The sequence below is a fragment of the Chiloscyllium plagiosum genome, unplaced genomic scaffold (assembly GCF_037043375.1).
Source record: "Chiloscyllium plagiosum isolate Xiang-an unplaced genomic scaffold, Cpla_swu_hap1 HiC_scaffold_16, whole genome shotgun sequence".
NCBI classification, from domain to species: Eukaryota; Metazoa; Chordata; class Chondrichthyes; order Orectolobiformes; family Hemiscylliidae; genus Chiloscyllium; species Chiloscyllium plagiosum.
Genome location: NW_028270154.1, coordinates 55,741,038 through 55,760,336, shown reverse-complemented (window position 1 = coordinate 55,760,336; position 19,299 = coordinate 55,741,038). Strand labels below are relative to the sequence as shown.

The following is a 19,299-nucleotide window of genomic DNA, read 5'->3' as shown; positions in this document are numbered from 1 at the left end:
CTTGGGGTTTCCATTGACCAGAAAATCAACTGGTCTCACCAGCTAAACATAGTAACTCAAAGGGCAGTTCAGAGGCTTGGAATACTGCCACAAATAACTCACCTTCCAATTCCCCAAAATCTATCTACAATCTACAAGACACAAATCAAGAGTTTGTTGGCACGTTGCCCACGTCTGAATGAGTGTAGCTCCAACAACATTCATAAGCTTGACACTATACAGGAAAGGGCAGCTCACTTGAAAGCATCACATTGAGAGACACCCATGCCTTCCTGCAGAAATTCAAAGATGCTCAGACAGCACCTTGCAAACCCATAACCACTTCTATTGAGAAGGTCAAGGGCAGCAGATACATGAGAGCACTACCAACTATAAGTTTTGCTCCATCTTGACTTGGAAACTTATCATCATACCTTCAATGTCACTAGTTCAAGATCCTGGAATGCCCTTCCTGAGGGCATTGTGGCTCTGCCTAAGAGCACATGGACTGCAACAGTTCAAAATGGTAGCTCACTACCACCTTCTAAGGACATCTCATGACAGGTAATAAATTCTGGCCAGGTAGCGATGCTCACATCCCATGAGTGAATTTTTAAAACTGAATTGGGTGGGTGCCCCTGCACAGAGTGTTCTTGCGCCAACTTTTCAATGTCAGTTGCTGGTTCCCTCTGCAATACAGATCCTTACTTACTTGCAAATGGATTGGAGAGTGCCATGAGGATTCTGAGGGGTGGGCAATAATTGGATGCATATGTTTGTAGATGGGGGGTGTATGAGGCTGGTGCCCAGGGTTCATGTCCAAATATTCTGTTGTGTGTTGAGCATGGTAAAGGCTTTTTGTAACCATTGGTGAGCTAAAGTAGCCAGGTACCCTGTCTGACTTCCATACTGAGAATTCTCAGCATCTAGTTAGCTTGCAGGGTATGGTAAGATAAGAAACTGTGCATTAATGAGGTGAGATGTGCCATTAATAATTTCATAAACAAGCAATAATCCTCCTGAATGGAAAGTTTGATGCTGCTCAGTGAGAATCTCACCTCAATGCTTGCGACTTAATTAAAAGGTGAAACACATACCATCTGGTGTCATTATAGGTCTGATTGGACACTTTTTGCAATTCTGTCATATTTCTCAACATAGCCTCTATCATTCAGGCCCCTATAAGTTCTGGTCTAAACTACTTCCAAAGAATCTATGAATATACAGTATATTTGGTTGTCTTGTTTTATTTTGAATCTAGAGCAAGTAAACCGGTTCATTGAAATTTCAGAAGTTCTTCTGAAGTGCCTTATCAGCTGTCTAAATCACAACTTCACACACATCTTTGCTATTTCTTCAGAATTTTGTTTGATTTTATGCTACCATAAGGCAAGAGGCGGAATGAATGTCCTGAAAGTTGTACCTCAAAATGTTTGTTTCTGTGTCTATTTCTTCACTTTCATCCAAATTTCTTACAGGAACATTAGATTCTGGTTGGGTTGCAGTGTCTCCAAACATTTAAGCATTATTAAAAAACAGAGGGAGAAAGACAGCCAGGAATATATGCAAGAAAATTGCTAGAATTCATTATTAAGCATGTTATAGCAGGATATGTGGAAAATCAGCATGCAGTCAAGCACAGACAACATGGTTTATGAAAGGGAAATTGTGCTTCACGAACATTTTAGAATTTTTAAAGGAAATGACAAACGAGGTGGATAAAAGGGGAAAACTGTAGGTGTGATGTACTTGGATTTCCAAAAGACATGATAAAATGCAAGATCAAATGTTGCTACACAAGATAAGATTTCATGGTGTAAGGTTAACATAGAGAAAGGATTGGTTAGTTAACAAGAAGGTGACAGTAGGTCTTTTATCGGATTGTTAAAGTGTAACCAGTGGAGTGCTTTAGGAATCAGTATATATGAATGACATGGATGTGAGTCTAAATGTATACTGGCTTAATTTGCCAAGACACAAGATAGATAAGGAAGTAGGTTGTCAAAAGGAGGTTAAAAACTCCATAAATGTATCCTTTAAGATAAGGTCAAGTGAGCAGGCAAAGAAAATGCAGATGGAGTGGAATCTGAAAAAGTATCAACTTGTCCACTTTGGCAGAAATAAAAGTAAAGAAATAATTATTTAAGTGGAGTGAAATTGCACAACTTTGAGTTACAGAAAGATCTGGATGTCATGGTTCATGAATCATAAAACATTACTTTGCAGGTACAGTACATGATGAAGAAGGTAAATGGAATGATGTTTATTGCAAAGGAAATAGAATATGAATGGGATAATTTTACTGCAGCGATGCAAGACGTTGGTAAGAACACAGTGTATGTAATTATGTATCTTTTTTGGATAAAGTATACACAGATCCTTCTGCGAAAATGTGACAATTACGTTCCTCCATGACTTTGTGTTATAGAAAATTGCGATATGGAGAACTGCTATGGACAAGATACTGCAGAAGATCTCTAGATCCGTCCAGTAGAAAGTTCACTTTATCCAAACAGCATCCACAATTCTTCAAACATGTTATAGCCAATTTATGCTGATGAAGCGCATGTTATATCAGAACAACCTGTAATTGTATTAGGAGTTCAAAGAAGGCGACTGACACATCCCCAGCATAAATGGTTTACCTCATATATTGGGTCTTTATCTATAGAAGATTGGAAGAACAAAAGATGATCTTATTGAAATATACTAGATCCTGAGTTGACTTTAAATGTGATTTCTGAGGGGATGTTTCACTTTAGTGGAGAGCTAGAACTCAAGAATACATTTAAAAAAGAGAGAGTTCACTTTTAAGTTGCATTTGATGATTTTTTTCCGCCCTTGGTGCACCATGACACTGAGGTATTTTCTTCCTAGAGCTGGCTCATTGAATTTATCCAAAGCTGAATTACATTTTTGATTGATAAGGGAATCAAGTGTTCTGGGTCCAAAAGAGAAAATGCTGGAAAATCTCAGCAGGTCTGGCAGCATCTGTAAGGAGAGAAAAGAGCTGATATTTCGAGTCATTGACAGGAAGGTAAAGTTGAGAGAACTTTGAGGTACCAAAGCTGCAATATGTGAATTATCCCTAAGACACCAACCATTTGAATCTTTAAACAAACAATAAGACTACTATATATATAAGCAACTAAGTAACAGCAAACAATATTTGCCTACATTTACACATAAAACTATATCAAAAATCAGATGGATACTTTCAGAATAAGCACGTAATTGGAAATACCTTTAGGTTCATTTCAGTTCCTTGCAATTCCTTTGTAGCTTCCTCTAAAGTTGCTCGGCAATTCTGCAGCTTCTCCAGTTTTTCAGAAAGGCTAGCCTGTCAAAAAAAAAAGACTGCTGGACTATTTATAGTAAAATCTATTTGAATCTGTTGAAGTTTTTATCCTTAATTATTTTCTTAATTAATGAGTCTCTTTTTGTTAATTTCAGCAATATAATAGATTATTTTCTTACCTTTGTCTCATTGTGTATGTCTTTTAGAATGCGTATGTCATGATTCTTGTGTGGACCAGCAACATAACATGTCACACAGATGCAGGAGTGGTCATCCAAGCAGTAATATTCAATGAGTTTCTCATGGTCTGAACATTTTCTGTCTTCTAGTGAACTTGCAGGTTCAATCAACAGATGATTTTTCTGAGCTGTTTTCTCAGAGTGTTTTCTCAAGTGATGTTCACATAAAGATGCCTCACAATTCATGCATGTTTTCACTGCAGGGAGGGGATTGTCCAGACAGAAATCGCAGAAGATCTTTGGTGGTTCTTCATTTATCTGTGTAGCTTCAAAGCGCTCTATTATGTTACTCAGTTTCAAATTTTTGTGTAACACAGGCTTTTGAGCATACTCAGCTCGACACTCTGGACATGAGTAACCAAGCCCTGTGTCCTTTTTGTCCCAGTTCTTTTCAATGCAACTACGACAAAAATTGTGCCCGCAGGACAATGAAACTGGTTCTGTGTAAATATTCCAGCAAATTGAACAATTTAATTCTTCTTTCAAATTACCAACAGCTGAAGTAGAAGCCATTTTCATCTCCAAGAAACAAAACTAACAGCTGTAAAAGATTTGTTAAATGTTAAAATGTTAACTACCAGAAAGAACAAACATTTATATAATACTTGATCGCTTCAGAATGCTCAAAAAGCACTTCACTGACATTAAAGTACTTTTGAAATGCACTTACAGTGTAAGCAAATACAGCAACTAAGTTGCATATAGCAAACTCCTGCAAACATCAAGATAAAAAGATAATTATATTATTTATGTGATTGCAGGGATAGATTTTCACTAAAACATCAAGAGAGCTCTCTTGCAATTGTTAGAAGAGAGTCATGGGATGTCTATATCTATTGGAGAGGGTAAATGGGACCTCGAGTCAATTTTCCAACTTGATAATGGCACCTCAGTTTTCAGTGCTTCCTCAGTATGTCACAGGATTGTCAGTTGAGATTAACAAGCTCCAATTGTATATTAGGATTTGAAGACATAATAAGACAGAGGTGAAGGTACTACGACTGGGCCAAAAATATTGGTGCAGCTTGTTTTCATAATTATGGGTACTTGATTATTTGAAGTTAAGTATTAACTCTTCAAATTAAACTCTATATTTTGTTGGCGTTCCACCAAACATTCAAATGAGAACAGCACAAAATCTGGATACTCTCTAATATGAATAAATGAATTAGACTCAATGATAATTAGTCAATTGTGTAAAGAAATATTCTGGACATCAGTTTGGCACACTGGAATTGCAAAAATCAAAAAAAAAATTCATAATGCAACCTCATTCTAGAACGAGGGCCTACCAATATTGTGCTGAAAATATGTGCCAGTTATAATGTGTGATGAATAAAACTGATAACTTAATCACCCACTCTGCCCCAATACAACTCACTCTGAAGGCAAATGTGAGGACTGCAGATGCTGAGATCAGAGTCCAGATTAGAGTGGTGCTGGAAAAGCACAGCAGGTCAGGCAGCATCCGAGGATGCTGCCTGAACCTGCTATGCATTTCCAGTGCTACTCTAATCTTAACAACTCACTCTAAAGGCCAGAGAGCACGTTGAATGGAATATTAAGTCATATGGTAATAGTTTGAGGGGTTGGGTTTAAGTGTTAGTGAAGTCAGTGAGTTCATTGAGGTGGTGGAGGGAAAGTTAAATTCCCCATAAAATGCCGCTTGTTACAATCATGAATATAACACTGCTCTTCCTTGGATTTTATTGCTGTGTGCTCAGAGGTGCATCAAACAATCTCATTGGAGCAATCAAGTGCCTAATTTAAGCATCCAAAAGAGCAATATATTTAGACTATCTTTAACAGCAAGTGAATCGGCTTCCTGAGCTATGAAACTTAACCAGAATCAACAAGGCAAGTATTGATTACTCAGTGAAATTTACAGATTGGAAAGCCTTTGAAGAGTGGAACTGTGTCAATGCTTTCCTTTCTGTGCTATTCAGAGAGTCAATTTTACAAGTGATTTCCAATATTATCGAAGTCACTTTTGCAAACTTGGATTTTAACCCAGTTTTACTGCAGGATGGAAGCAGCTTCTTCAGCTGTTGAGAAACAAGAGCAGCAGCAACACCAACATGAACCATACCACAAGCAACACGAGCCACAATGGCAGCAGGAGCTGCCCACTCTTCAGATACATATCATTTCATAGGCACAAAGGATGCTTACAGAGCTCATTCTAGATGAAGCTGATAAATCAATGGAACATTGTACAGAGAGGATCAACTCACTAAACATACTGAGCTATAGCACCTCTGGACAGTCAGAATTTCATGGCAGGTCAGAGATGACTACTAGAACAAGACTTCCCAGGAAGGTGATTATGCTTTGCCATCAAGGTCATCAGATCCATGAACTTCTTCACCATCAACATCTTTGAATTTTGTTTATATTTGGTCATGGAATGTGTAAAGCAAGCATACTTTGTTTACTTGTTTGGAGTCTTTGACAAGTTGATCACATCTTCCTTTTCTAACACTCTTCCCTATTGTTGAGCTTCTTGGACTATTGCCCCACACCCACCCACCCCATCTGGATTCACCCCATTGTCCCACTACCCCTTCATCTAGTTCTGCTCTTGACACTCCAGACATAGGCAGAATCATCAACAACTGTTCCTTTTCCCAAGTCACATTGCTAGCTCTGGAATCTCCCAAAGATCTATCCTTGCTATTTCCATCTACATGCTGCCCCTCAACATATGTCCTACTCTACCTAACTCCAACTCTTAAACCTTCCATTTTCTTTGATTTGGCAGAAATGCAAAACCGGATGAGCAAACATTAGCTCCAACTAAATGTTGGAAAGACTGAAGCCATTGACTTCACTCCCCATCAGACTTACCAAGATCATTCACCAACTCAATACTGTCCTTGAGCCTGAGAGAGCTTCTAAGTGCATATTTGCTTCATGACTAAGAGTCTTTAATCCCACCTCTATAATAGGAGTCAACTCTACCTTTTCCTTATTTCACTTACTCCTGAGCCACTTATCCAAGATTTTTACCACCTCTAAACTTGATTATTCCAATACATTCTGTACTGGCCTCCCATGCGCCAAACCACATAAATTTACACTCATCAAAAATTCTGCTGCTCATCTCTTAAATAATGCTGAAGCCCATTTGTCCATCACCCTCTACCTACTAACCTACATTGCTCCCAGAATAGGAAATACTTTGATTTTAAAATGCTCAACTTGTTTCCAGATCCCTTCATGGCCTCACCTGTCATTGTCTCTGAAAAATCTTCCTGTTCTATAACCTCTTGAAATTTCTGCAATTCTCCAATTCTGTCCTTTTGTGTATCATAATTTTAATTGATCCACTATTGGCAGCCATACCCTAAACTCTGGCATTTCTTTCCTAAATCTTTGCAGAGGGAGGAGAAAAATTCTTCAGAAATGGGTATCCTTAGAAGAAGCTTCGCAGTATAGTTTGCAGCAACTAGGAGACAGTGAGGACTGCAGATGCTGGAAAAGTCAGAGTTGACAAAGTGTGGTGCTGGAAAAAGCACAGCAGGTCAGGCAGCATCCGAGGAGCAAGAAAGTCGATGTTTTGGGTTTGACCCTTCATTGGGACTTTCTCTTCTTTTAAGACAAGCCTTAAAACATATCGCTTTGACCAGTCTTTTTGTCACCTGATAATATCTTATCTGGCTTACTGTCACATTTTGTTTGACAGTCTTGAATTTTGTGAAGGCATTACATTGTTGTTGTTGGATCACTATGCTAAGCCAAAGCCAGCTATGTCCCTTTCCAAAAGCTGGCAGGAGCATCTTCCCTCACCCAGCAGGAGCAATGAAGTGAAATTCTCCAAGGAATCTCTTATATTACAAACATTCTGATACAAGTTGGTTCCTCAGGGACCGTACCTTCACTTTTTTACTTTTTTGTCCTTTGCATCATGTTTGTCTCCAGCTCAATTCGAATGACACCTGTGGCCTGTTTCGTCAGCTATTGGATAAAGAAAGGACAGAGGTAAGAAAATAAATTCCTACACTAAGCAATTTAGCAGCAATCAAGAGAACCAGAACAGTGTATTCAACTCCACTAATTCCAGCTGACTGTTGGGTGATAGAACCTAAAAGGAACACTGTCAGCTCATGCCTGTACATTCAATTACTCAGGTCAAAAGTTGAGGCTGTTTGGCAAGTCTTCAATTTACCAGAGGATCAGACTTCATGATAACATTTATTATGTGATGAATTACAAGAGATCTATGTCCTTGCAGAAAATACAATCACCATAGAACAATCATATAGCACATATTCTGTCAGTAAATTAATGTACAGATTCCATCTGGAACATGAGAAGGACCAGATATTAAAAACCCCCTTTCTTGAATCCTAAAGAACACAGCCAGCCATTATACACACATAAAACATCTGTGGCACATTAGATAAAATGTGAATTCATTTCTTAAATTTAACAAAATGTTTGTGGTGGGGAAGTAGTACTTGGATTTTCATCATAAACTGAATGTGTAAATAGATTTTTAAAATCTTGCATATTATTCAGGACAGTCAGATGCATTCATAAAGTATACCCCTATCATCATAAATAGTTAAAGGACCCTCTTTGAATGAAAAACTCTCAGGCTAATTACCAATGAATGAATTTGTGGAACCATGAACCTTTAAAATGTGCAATCTCTAAGAATTTTACTTATTGTAAACAGCAATTCAAATTTTGCAGCAAATCAGTTTCCCTACAACTATGATTCTGTAATGTATCACAAGCGGCTAATGAGACATTTATTTGTATAGTAAGAAGGTTGTTATGACTGAGGTTGGAGGAACGTGCTGACTGTCTTCTGATGCAACTCTTTCGATGTCACAAAAAGAATTAGGTTTACCAGAGTAATAACATGGCCAACTATATAAGTTTTAGACTTCATCTGGTATAGTACTGGAAACATTCCAGCCAGGTCTTTTTCACCAACAAAGAACTGACAAATCAAAAGTACTTAGACAGACATACAAATATCACTGACAAAACAGGCTTAGACCGTGCAAAGGTGGGTCTATCTTTTATTCCAGATATTTTAACATTCCAAAAATAGCAAGAGGCAAATTTGGGTAGCAGACTATAGAATACATCTAATAACAAATATAGTGGGACAGATCCGATGCATTTTGCAGTAATCCTCCCCATCCCCAGACTGCTCTTTTCTTTCATGGGAGTAAGCCTCTGCCTCAGTCTCGCTGTGAGTCACCAAATCTCATTAAAACTTCACAGGAGTCTTAACTGCTCATTTTTGATGACCTGGTTTTGAAAATCCCTCAGGAGTGGTTCAATCATGGATTGTCTTCATTAATGACAGCACACATTCTGATAGTCTCAGTGAAAGAAGATGAACTATGTTTTCCAAGAGTCCGGAAACTGCATTTCAGCACTCACTCACTTACTGTGGAAGTAGTAAGAACTTGGAATACTGCTGCATGATGGGATACTTGACCAAGGTAAAAGGTACCTTGGCTCTCAGCCTTTCACTTTATTGGAAAAATACTACTGGAGATAAAGACTGAGGTTGTGTAATTATAATTTGACAAAATATAGGGAGTGTATCATAGGCTCAATAGTGGGGGTGCTTCTTGAGCCCATTAGTTTCTCTGCCCTTGAGCAACATCAAAGTACAAAGGCGATAGCTGCACTGTGTTTATCTTTATCTTGAACTATTATAAAGTGTGGAATGTCAACAAATTTGTTGGTATCATTGCACAAGTATAGGCTGACTGTTCAGCTTGAGTGTTGAGACAGTGACTGTCGCAGTCTCTTTGTGAATTCACAAAAAATAAAGCTGCTTGAAACAAGACTCGAAGTCTCAGACTAAGTAAGTAAGTTCCTCAACACTTACGAACATGGTTCCAGACTTTTCATAAGCAGCTAAATTCACAAATTTAGTACAACCCCTGGATTTTTCTTTTTCCTGTACTCCAATGTTACTCAGCTGCACAAAGCAAATAATGGATTCCATTTCCCTTGTCCGCAGTAGCACTAAGCTATTAATGGTACATGCATTCTTCTAAGACCCAAAAGCTCCCAGGACCGAGCTCTGACTGCAACATGTAAATGTCTACTAATTCTTAGAACTTCCCAGGGTCTGACTGCATAGTTCTTCTACTGGTTTTATCTTCTCATAAAGTCCCATCCGTCATATTAATTGTGCATTACTGACTACTAGAATTTTTTCTGAGTTCTAACTGTACTGAGTCAGTGTTCCTAATTTGCTCCTCAGCAGCACAACTTAAAAGGTTCTTTTCTTCCTTGGAGCATGTCTCTGTTTTCCTGTCCAACTAACAGCAACGTAGGAGTTGTTCTTCAGTGATCTATTGAAAACCTTGCAACACGCCTCACTCCTATCTCTAGATAGAATTGAACCCTGGATTCGAACAATTCTAAACAGGTTGATTTGAAAACATCTCTCGTGTGGTACAGAGGTAGTCCTTATCCCTGGTCTGAGAGACCTGGGTTCAAGTCCCAACTGCTCCAGAGGTATTAAATAACATCACTGAATAAGTTGATTAGAAAATTAGGGTAAGATTTTGGAGTGGTTAAATGTAGCAATCCCCTGGAACTGTCAGTTCCCTGAAAGTTACAATATTCACCAACCAACAGTACAAATTGCAAAAAGGTGTTCACCAAAATATGTTTTAAAAAAGTTATAACATGCAACTGCAGGACACACTTAACATAATACTACAAAGCCTGCCATTAAAAGATGATATTTGGAAATATGCTTTGCAATCCAATTTTGATAATATTCACCGAAACATGATATTCAGTTAGTAAATCACTGATACAGCAATGCAAGTTAATGGGCTCTCCATCATAGGGTGAATACAGCAACAAAGGGAACAATAAGAGGGATGATGAGCAGAGTGGCAAAGAGAATGGAGACTGGGCATCAGTGGGGCAGTGAGGGGACTAGAGAATGGAAGGGGGATGGTGAGCAGCTCAGTGAAGAGAGTGGAGAATAGAAAGGATGAGGCAGAATCAATAGCAATGGGGGCACCTCTTCAGGTTCCAATTTCTAATTCCAGGGATGAAAATAGTGACATCAATGGCACTGATCTCTTGCTCAGGAGCATTGGCAGGACATACACAGTACTGAAAAATGTATGACCTAAGTCTTGGAGGGTACAGTATTTGAGTAAATCATCTAGATGCTGAGTGAAATCCAAGACTAGTTATCTAGATATACAAAAGGAAATAACAGACACACAAGAGAGGCATAGGTCTAAACATTCTCAAGTCACAGTTGTGAGGTTAGAGAGCTATGTTGGGTCACCTGGAATGTAAAAAGTTGGAGGGTTGGGGGGGGGGGGGGGGTGGGGTGGAGGGAAGACCGATTTATGATAGCTCCCTCTGCATGACAAGCACCAGAGACATTTCCCAGTGGTCATCTGTTAAACAAACAGTTTGCTTGCCTGCGCAAAAGGAGTGAGCAGAGAATTGACACATAGGCCCCTGGCTAGGGATGGTTTTAATGCCTGATTGGCATTTTGTTAGCATTTGAGTAGCTTTCCACCTTGTGTGAACATCAATTCAAGAGAGGTACCCTTCAATCTGCAAGCTTGAGGGCCATCAGAGCCATTGGTGATGACGCAAAGTGTGAGCTATGTGTATTAAAGATCGAAATCAATCTATCGAAAAGAAATTGTTCTTCCATCCATCTGAGCCCTTTGGCCTGAACCCATTTTAGTTTCTTACAAGAGTGAAAGCCAGCGAGGAGCACCTCCATGTTGATTGGCCTGTCAACATCAGGAGTCTGCTGTCCCACCTTAATAGAATGGTGAACATTGAGGCAGACATTTAAAAGGACAAAGTGAGGACTGCAAATGTTGGAGATCAGAGTCAAGAGTGTAGTGATGGAAAAGCACAGCAGGTCAGGCAGCATCTGAGGAGCAGAGAATTGATTTTAGATTAGATTGCCTACAGTGTGGAAACAGGCCCTACGACCCATTCAGTGCACTCCAACCCTCCAAAGAGTAACCGACCCAGACCCATTTCCCCTCTGACTAATGCACCTAACACTATGGGCAATTTAGCATGGCCAATTCACCTGAACTGCACATCTTTGGACTATGAGAGGAAACGGGAGCACCTGGAGGAAACCCACGCACACAGGGGGAGAATGTGCAAACTCCACACAGACAGTCACCTAAGACTGGAATTGAACCTGGGACCCTGCTGCTGTGAGGCAGTGGTGCTAACCACTAAACCACCATGCCTTTTCAGGCATATGCCCTTCATCAGGAATCCTGATGCTGCCTGACATGCTGTGCTTTTCCAGCACTACACTCTTGACGCAGATATTTAAAAGGCCACCTTAAGAAAGAAAATTTTGACAGCGCTTGATCCCTGTATATGTGTTTGAACTCCCATTTGGTCTGGACATTGGGTTTCAAAGCTATGATAAAATCCAGACAACAAATGCAGACAAAATAGTGGGCCTAACTAGCAAACCAGTAAAAAAAAACATGATTATTATTGTAAGTAATTGAAAATGAATTATATGGAGTCATGAAGACAAAGTAAATTATGTTAATAACGTGCAACCACATATCTTCATGGAAAATGTTAGGTTGTAAAAACATAAGGTAACAAATAGAAGTGAAAGTGTTACTCAATTTTATATTCTTGATTGATAAATGGAACAGAAATAAATTCTGCTCTATATTTACACAGCACAGTGCATTATGAAGTAATACAGACTAAGAAGGAAGAATCATGCAAAAATATTTTACATGTTTCCTGAACATTTTCTTCTGTTGGAATTTCTAAGATGATCATAAATTCATTTTAGTGCAATGAGTTATATGCAGAATATGACTCATTTGACAGAAGCTAAAATAGGACTAACTCGACCATAAGTTTGTTAATGCCATGGCCCCACTTAAAGTAAATTTTCTGTTCCACAATGCAAAGTGAAATGTAAATTAGGCCTTTGACCTACATCACATTTTCTTGTTTTCAGTAGAGGTGTAAATTCAAATTTCCTGAATCTGACTAATTTGATTTATTCAATGCCTTTGATGATATTTTCACCTGGTCGCCTATGAATTCTGTGTGTTTGAAAGATGATAACAAGTGGAACACACCATCTTTTAAAAGTTTGACATATTTCACATGAGACTAACTCCTGATGCAGGGGGAGGAAGCAAAGGTCACTTGTATAGCTGTCAATGGTAAAATGATATTTTTAAAAGCTGAGTAATGATTTATATTTATCTAAATTTCATCCCTGATCATGAACAAAGACACGCAGAACCTCTTGTATGCAAGTAACCATGAATTCATAGCCTGACAACCAACATAAAAAAGGATGGGTAGAAAAGACCTATAATTCTTAGCTAGATGCAGTTCCTTACAATGCATGATTGACAACAAGAAACAATATTGCATCAAAAATATTCTCAGGCAGTTGGAGTTAAATTGAAGGCTTTTTTCGAAGCATATAGAAAGTTAAAAGCATGATGACTTCAAATTTGTTTTGGTAATTGAAGAAGCAGATACCTTATCCATGTTGTATCCTGGAAAGGGAATAACCACAATGGATAGATTGTGTCCCTTTTCAGAGTTCAAATGACTAGCTAAAAGCTGTCCGATGTTTTTCATGATCTATTTCACTATGAAATTATTATGTGCAGCGCTGGGCAGAAATAACATTGTTGCCAGGCATAGTTATCAGTGATCACTTTGGTTGCTATCTATATCATAAGTGTCAACAATGACTCTAATACATCAAGATAACCAATTTGGTAACAACTCATAGATAAAAATGTAGCATACTGCACTAAAGTTTGACCTTGACCTGAATGATCGCAGAAGTCTCACTCAATAAAAAGTGCTTATTTCTTATACCACCTCAAACATAAATGCATGTGATGTCTATACCATGAATACCTTAAAGTTGTGGTTTTTGCACATTTGCATGAGTGGAGGGTAGAGTGACAGGGAAGTGAAAATGAGAATTAATCCATATAATGCTGTGTTTATTTGACTGGAGATGAAAGATTCTATGCCATTATTTCAATAAGAACATGGGAGTTCTCACAATATTCCTGTTATCGTTGCCACTCAACCAAAAAAAGAATAATTGCCTCACTGCTCCACTGTTAGTGGAACCTTGTTATTTCAAAATGGTTGCCATGGCTGCCTAAACAATACATACACATTATTAGTTAATGTTAAATCCTAACCATTGAATAAGGATTATGCTATTTACACTTCTATTGATTAATCTACACCTTTAGGCGTGTTAGACCAACATTTGCTCTGTTAACAAGCATTTCTGCATAGCTGCAAAACTCAAAGGACCAGCAAGTTTCACTCCTCTGCCCTTGCAATCTTTTTCCCTTCCAATTCTTAGCCAATTCCCATTTGAAACCTATGTCTGAATCTGCCTCTACCAAACTTTCACACGGTGTCTTTTTTTCCTTACCACTTGCTCAGTTAAAAAGTTGCCCATTTAGTCAATAGTCTTAAATTAATATTCCCTGATTCATAATCCTTCCACCAATGGGAACATCTCTCTATCTCCACTGCATCTAACCCTCAAGAACAATTCTATCAAATCATTTCTCAACATTCTCTTTTCGAAGGAGAATAAACCCAACTACAGCGTACTCTGATCATCTCTGAAAACATTCTTGTAAAATGTTTTCATGTCCTTCCTAAAGCCCTCATATTTCTTAAAGTGAAAACTCAGAATTAGACTCAGCATTCCAGTGTTTTATAAAGGTTTTTATATTCATCATAACTTCCTTGGTTTGCCTTGTCTTGGGACATGTAGGAGGTCATGGACACTTCAAATGACCTAGATAGATCCCATGAGCAGAAAGTGTCCAGCTGTGGAGGCTTGAACTCAGGTTATCAAAGGCAGGCAGTAGCAAGTGTCAATGAGATATGTCCATAAACCAGAGAAACATGTCGATAGCACAATCAAAGAGACAGCCACACCACAAGTTATGGACAAGTAGACAGGCAGGGAATTGGTGACAGCCAGGCAGTCCAAGAGAAATAGGCAGATGATGCAAGATCCTCACAGAATCTGATGAGTCGCCAGTTTTGCATTCTGGGTACTGGTAGGTGTTACACTTCATTGGGCTTGTGTGCAAAAATCAAGCCCCACTATTCCCAGAGTCATAACAATACTTAAAGATTTTTGAAAGTGCACTGAATTCCCCTGACTTTCACTGAAGTTGACAGAAAGCATGGACCAGGTTTCTCTATTTAACAACAATTACTAATAAATAGACACAAACTACAGGTAAATAATTATGAACCATTGGCATATAACTCCACTGGTTAAAACTCCAACTACTGTATAAAATTGCCCTTACCCACATACACAGTCAGACACAGACAAATAACAAAAATGCTATGGCAGGAGAAAAAGACTGGGAAGGCATTTCAGCATTCCCTGTTCATAGGTTTGGTGAGATTATACTTGTCCTGATCTTTTTGGTGTTCCTTCTCCAGATACTTTTGCCTGTTAGCAGGAAGCATAGGATGATTTGGTCACACTGAAAAAAGGTCTCTGACATATTACATAAAAGTCATAGCTTACAGAAACTGCTTGAAAGAAAAATAAGTTTGTTTCCTTCAGGCTTAAAGTATTTTAAATTGCAGAGAACAGAAACAGCTGAGTCTGTGGATGACTTCTCCCTATCTTGTTCAGAGCATCAGCTCTTCAGCTTCCTGGGAACCAATCACACAGTGTTGACAGGCAGAAAGTCTTTGTCATTGACAACTGACCACGAGTCCACAGACCAATCAGCTACTTGTTGCTGGCTAAATCTCCATTTGTATGTAGCTCTTAGTACTAGTTTGCCTTCAAACTACACTTTAATTATTGTTTTAACCAGCAGCTTTGTAAATAGTACTTAAAATGAGTGTCAATTTACTTGTTTTTAAAAACTACAGTAATCCTTCAACAATCCTTTTTTTTTAAAAGAAGTTTTATCCCCATTTCAAGCCATACACATATGTACAAAAAAAAGTAAAAAGACATGGTCTTTACTTGAGGATAAAGATCCTTGGAGAAATGGAGTCAGATCCAAACTCGTTGTATCATTGGTGGCCCAGTCGTATCAAAAAGATGGAAGATGAGTGGAAGAGTAGTGGATGAGAGATTCTTCAGTCTTCAATGTTAATCCAGAGATGTACGGTGCCTCCCTGATGTTAAACTGAGGAATGTCACAGAAGTTGCAATGCATTCTTCTGGGTAAAGATTAACAGCCAAATGTTGTGGTCCACATTAGTGTTAACGAGATAAATATGAGCTAGGAAATAGTCCTGCAATCTGACTTTAGGAAGCTAGGTAGAATATTAGCAAACAGGATCTCTAAAATGATAATCTCTGGATTACTCCCAGTGCCATTTGCAATTGAGTACACAAAAAGAAAGAGAAAGCAGATGAAAAGGTGACTGGAAAGATAATGCAAGAGGGAGAGCTTTAGACACCTCAGACAGTCTCAGGGGAAGATGGCACTTGTACATGCTAAATGGGTTGCATTTAAGCAGTGCAGGGACTGAAGTCCTTGTAGGGTGATTTGTACAATTGAGGAGAGTTTCAACTAACTCAGGAGACTGTGGGAGCCAGCAGAGAATATTGGAAAGCAATACTAGTGTGCTTAGAATGCTGGAAGATGGAGAGACAGACAATACCAGCCTGGATGTTAAGAGGTGGAATCAGAGTACGGGAGGAAATAATAAAGTCTGAATCATACACCACACATATGTGAACATACTATATAGTCACTACGAGTGGGGAGTTACAGGTGCAGATTGCCGGAGAAAGATGTTATCATGGCGATAACAGAGCCCTGGCTCAAGGGAGGACAAGTGTGGTTTTTAAATATTTAGTTACAAGGTTCAGAAAAGGCAAAAAAGAGGTGGAATGCATTTTGTTTAAGGAGACTATGTAATGCTAGAGAAAGAGGTTGCCTTGGAAGATTCAAGGACAGACTCAATATGGCTAAGGAATAGAAAGGGTTCAATTATATTGCTCAATGTAATCTAGAGGCCACAACTTGTGAAAAGGATGTACAACAATAAATCTGCAAGGAAGCTATAGAGAAGTGTAAATATCACAACATAGTTATAAGAGAGGGCTTTAACTATATATGCACTGGGATAGTGATAGTGTAAGGATAAATAGTGTAGTAAAGAAGGGAGTGGAATCATTCTTAGATTGTGATCAGGAGAATTTCATCCTGTACATGTGTCCAAACCAATAAAAAAACGCAGGCACGATTGAAGGGCTGCATGGCCTAATTCTGCTCATATATCTTATGTTCTTTAAGATAGACCTCTTTAAAACTTTACCTTTTGCTTTATATTGCCTCCCCTCCTTCCGATCAATCTGAATCTTTAAACCTTCTCAGTATTAAATTTCATCTGTTACCTGCTAGTCCATGCCACCAGCCTGTCTGTGTCCTCTTGAAGTCTGGGGAGTTCTATAAATTGCCTTCTATACACCGTATACAAATTTGTTTACAGTTGTCCAATATCTATGTAGCTAATCATTGTATGTAGAATCATATCACAGTTCAAGTTGAACTAATTTGTGTTTATTTGCCAAAGTCACTAAAGGTGAAGCCAGACACAGAATTCCATTGATTAATACTAGCTAATTTGACACATCCAGATCAGAACAACAAATTCCATTACTGGGTTCACTATAGGAATTATAATAGGTACGACAGATATTATGAACTGAAATAATTTTAAATTGTTATAAGGTACAAATAAAGATAATTTTCATGTATGCCGCTTCCTTAGCAGTAACAATTTTTTTTTGTGATGTAACAGAGATACACTCAATATCCAAAATTAGTACTGTTACGAGATGGGGTAAACCCTCCTGCTTAATTTAAAGCAGCAACACAGAAAAGATTTATCCTATGCAGTAATCTGTGAAAATTCGAGAGGCCAAGAACTATTTAAAGACAAAATTAACAACTTTATTTCTTAAAGTATAACAGAGTTAACAAACAACCATTTACAACTCCTTTCATTAACCTATCTTTTACTTTCCCTTCTATAATACTATAATACTAGGCCGACAAAAACCCTGATTAAGATTTACTAAAATTCAACTTTTCAAAACCAACCAGATGTCAAATCTTCGCGTTATGTCTTCCTCTGTCTTCTTAGGGATTTCTGCTTCCCAGGTTACTGATTGATTAAGGTACCTTTAAGAGAGCCATTCTCTGGACAGTCTGCAGATGCTGGTAGCTTGGCAGTCTTCATCCCAACTGTTTAATTTTCCCCAGTTTTATACCTCCAAAGCATTGGATTGTGTCATTAGCTTTTAAGATTGTCAATATACTAAATTCGAACTTCATTGAAGTTTGATATTTTTCGGGGTATAATTTAAACTGATTGGCCTAATTCAAACTTGTTCTGACATTTCCAAGCAAACAGCTAATCAAGTTGCTCGACCAAATGTTATATTTTATCTTGGTCAGAATATTTGGTGCTGTGTCAGGTAGATTTGTTAGCTTTTAACTCTCTTAAAGGTACAGTATACACACATCTTCATAACACCTCCCCCCTTGAGAAAAAATTAACCATCATCATGAAAAGATGGCTTAATTTCTTTTTCTATTCTTTAAACACATTACCCTAACATACAGTTAACTTTAATCTAAGTTCACCTTAACTTCTTGCCATATCATTGTGTGTGTGTGTATCCACATATATAAAACATTAAATAAAGACAAATCCCATCTAAACTTTATCAGTTAAATCTGCAATAATGCATCTGCAATTAGATTCTTATGATCTGCAACATGAACGATTTTTAAATTAAAAGTCTGTAATATAAGACTCCAATGAAATAGTCTCATATTCTAGTCTTTAAAGCATTCTCAGAATGCAAGCAGATTGTGATCCGTGCACTCAACCATCTCTGACACATTGTTTGTGACATACACATTAAAGTGTTGTAAGGCCAGGACCAAACCCAATAGTTTCCTCTTCGATTGTGGAGTATTTCCTCTGGTGGATATTGATCTTCGAAAAGTAACCAACTGGCAGCTCATCCCATCCTCATCTTCCTTTCGGAGTACAGCTCCAACTCCTATGTTACTAGCATCGATGGCAACTTTAAAAGGTTTTGAAAAGTTTGGTGTAGCTAAAACTGGTTTGGTGGTTAATATCGATTTCAAATGGTCGAATGCCTCCTGGCATGGTTCTGTCCACCAAGACTTTGTGTTCTTCTTCAGCAAATTGGTTAACGGTGCACTGCTGAAGTTTGGAACAAACTTATGATAGCATCCGCTGAGTCCTAAGAATTTAAGCATCTCGTTCTTCGAGGTTGGTTGCGGGAATCCCTCAATGGCCTTCATCTTTGCGTTTTATGGGGTCAACCTTCCATGACTGATGTTATGTCCAAAGAACGTCATCTCTGCTTTCGCAAATTCAGTTTTATTTAAGTTTATCATCAGTTTTGCTTCTCGTAGTTATACAAAGAGTTCTGCCAACTGTACATGCGATCTTTCCAGGACTTACTAAAGATCACTACAACATCCAAATAGACAGTAAAGTTTATTAACCCAGCCATAACTCTGTTCATGAGTCTTTGGAATGTGGTGGGTACATTCTTCATTCCAACGGATATCACTTTAAACTGATATAGCCCATTTGGTGTTACAAATGCAGAAATTTCTTTCGTAATCTCTGATAAAGGTGCCTGCCAAAAACCACACATAAAGTACAACTTGGTGATGTAACTGGCTTGTCTGACTTTCTCGATACAGTCCTCCA

General features: G+C 38.3%; 1 protein-coding gene across 2 annotated transcripts in view; it reads right to left on the bottom strand.

The window, feature by feature from the left end:
• Positions 1-19,299, bottom strand: part of LOC122556712 (putative E3 ubiquitin-protein ligase MID2) — a 100,154-nt gene that overhangs the window by 57,804 nt on the left and 23,051 nt on the right. For both annotated transcript variants that reach the window (XM_087995050.1, XM_087995049.1), the window contains exons 2-4: positions 7,392-7,473; positions 3,457-4,057; positions 3,224-3,319 (exon numbers count right to left, since the gene is read on the bottom strand). In XM_087995050.1, the coding sequence (XP_087851176.1) occupies positions 3,224-3,319; positions 3,457-4,035 (675 nt within the window). In that variant the 5' untranslated portion in view covers positions 4,036-4,057; positions 7,392-7,473. The remainder of the gene's footprint in view (positions 1-3,223; positions 3,320-3,456; positions 4,058-7,391; positions 7,474-19,299) is intronic.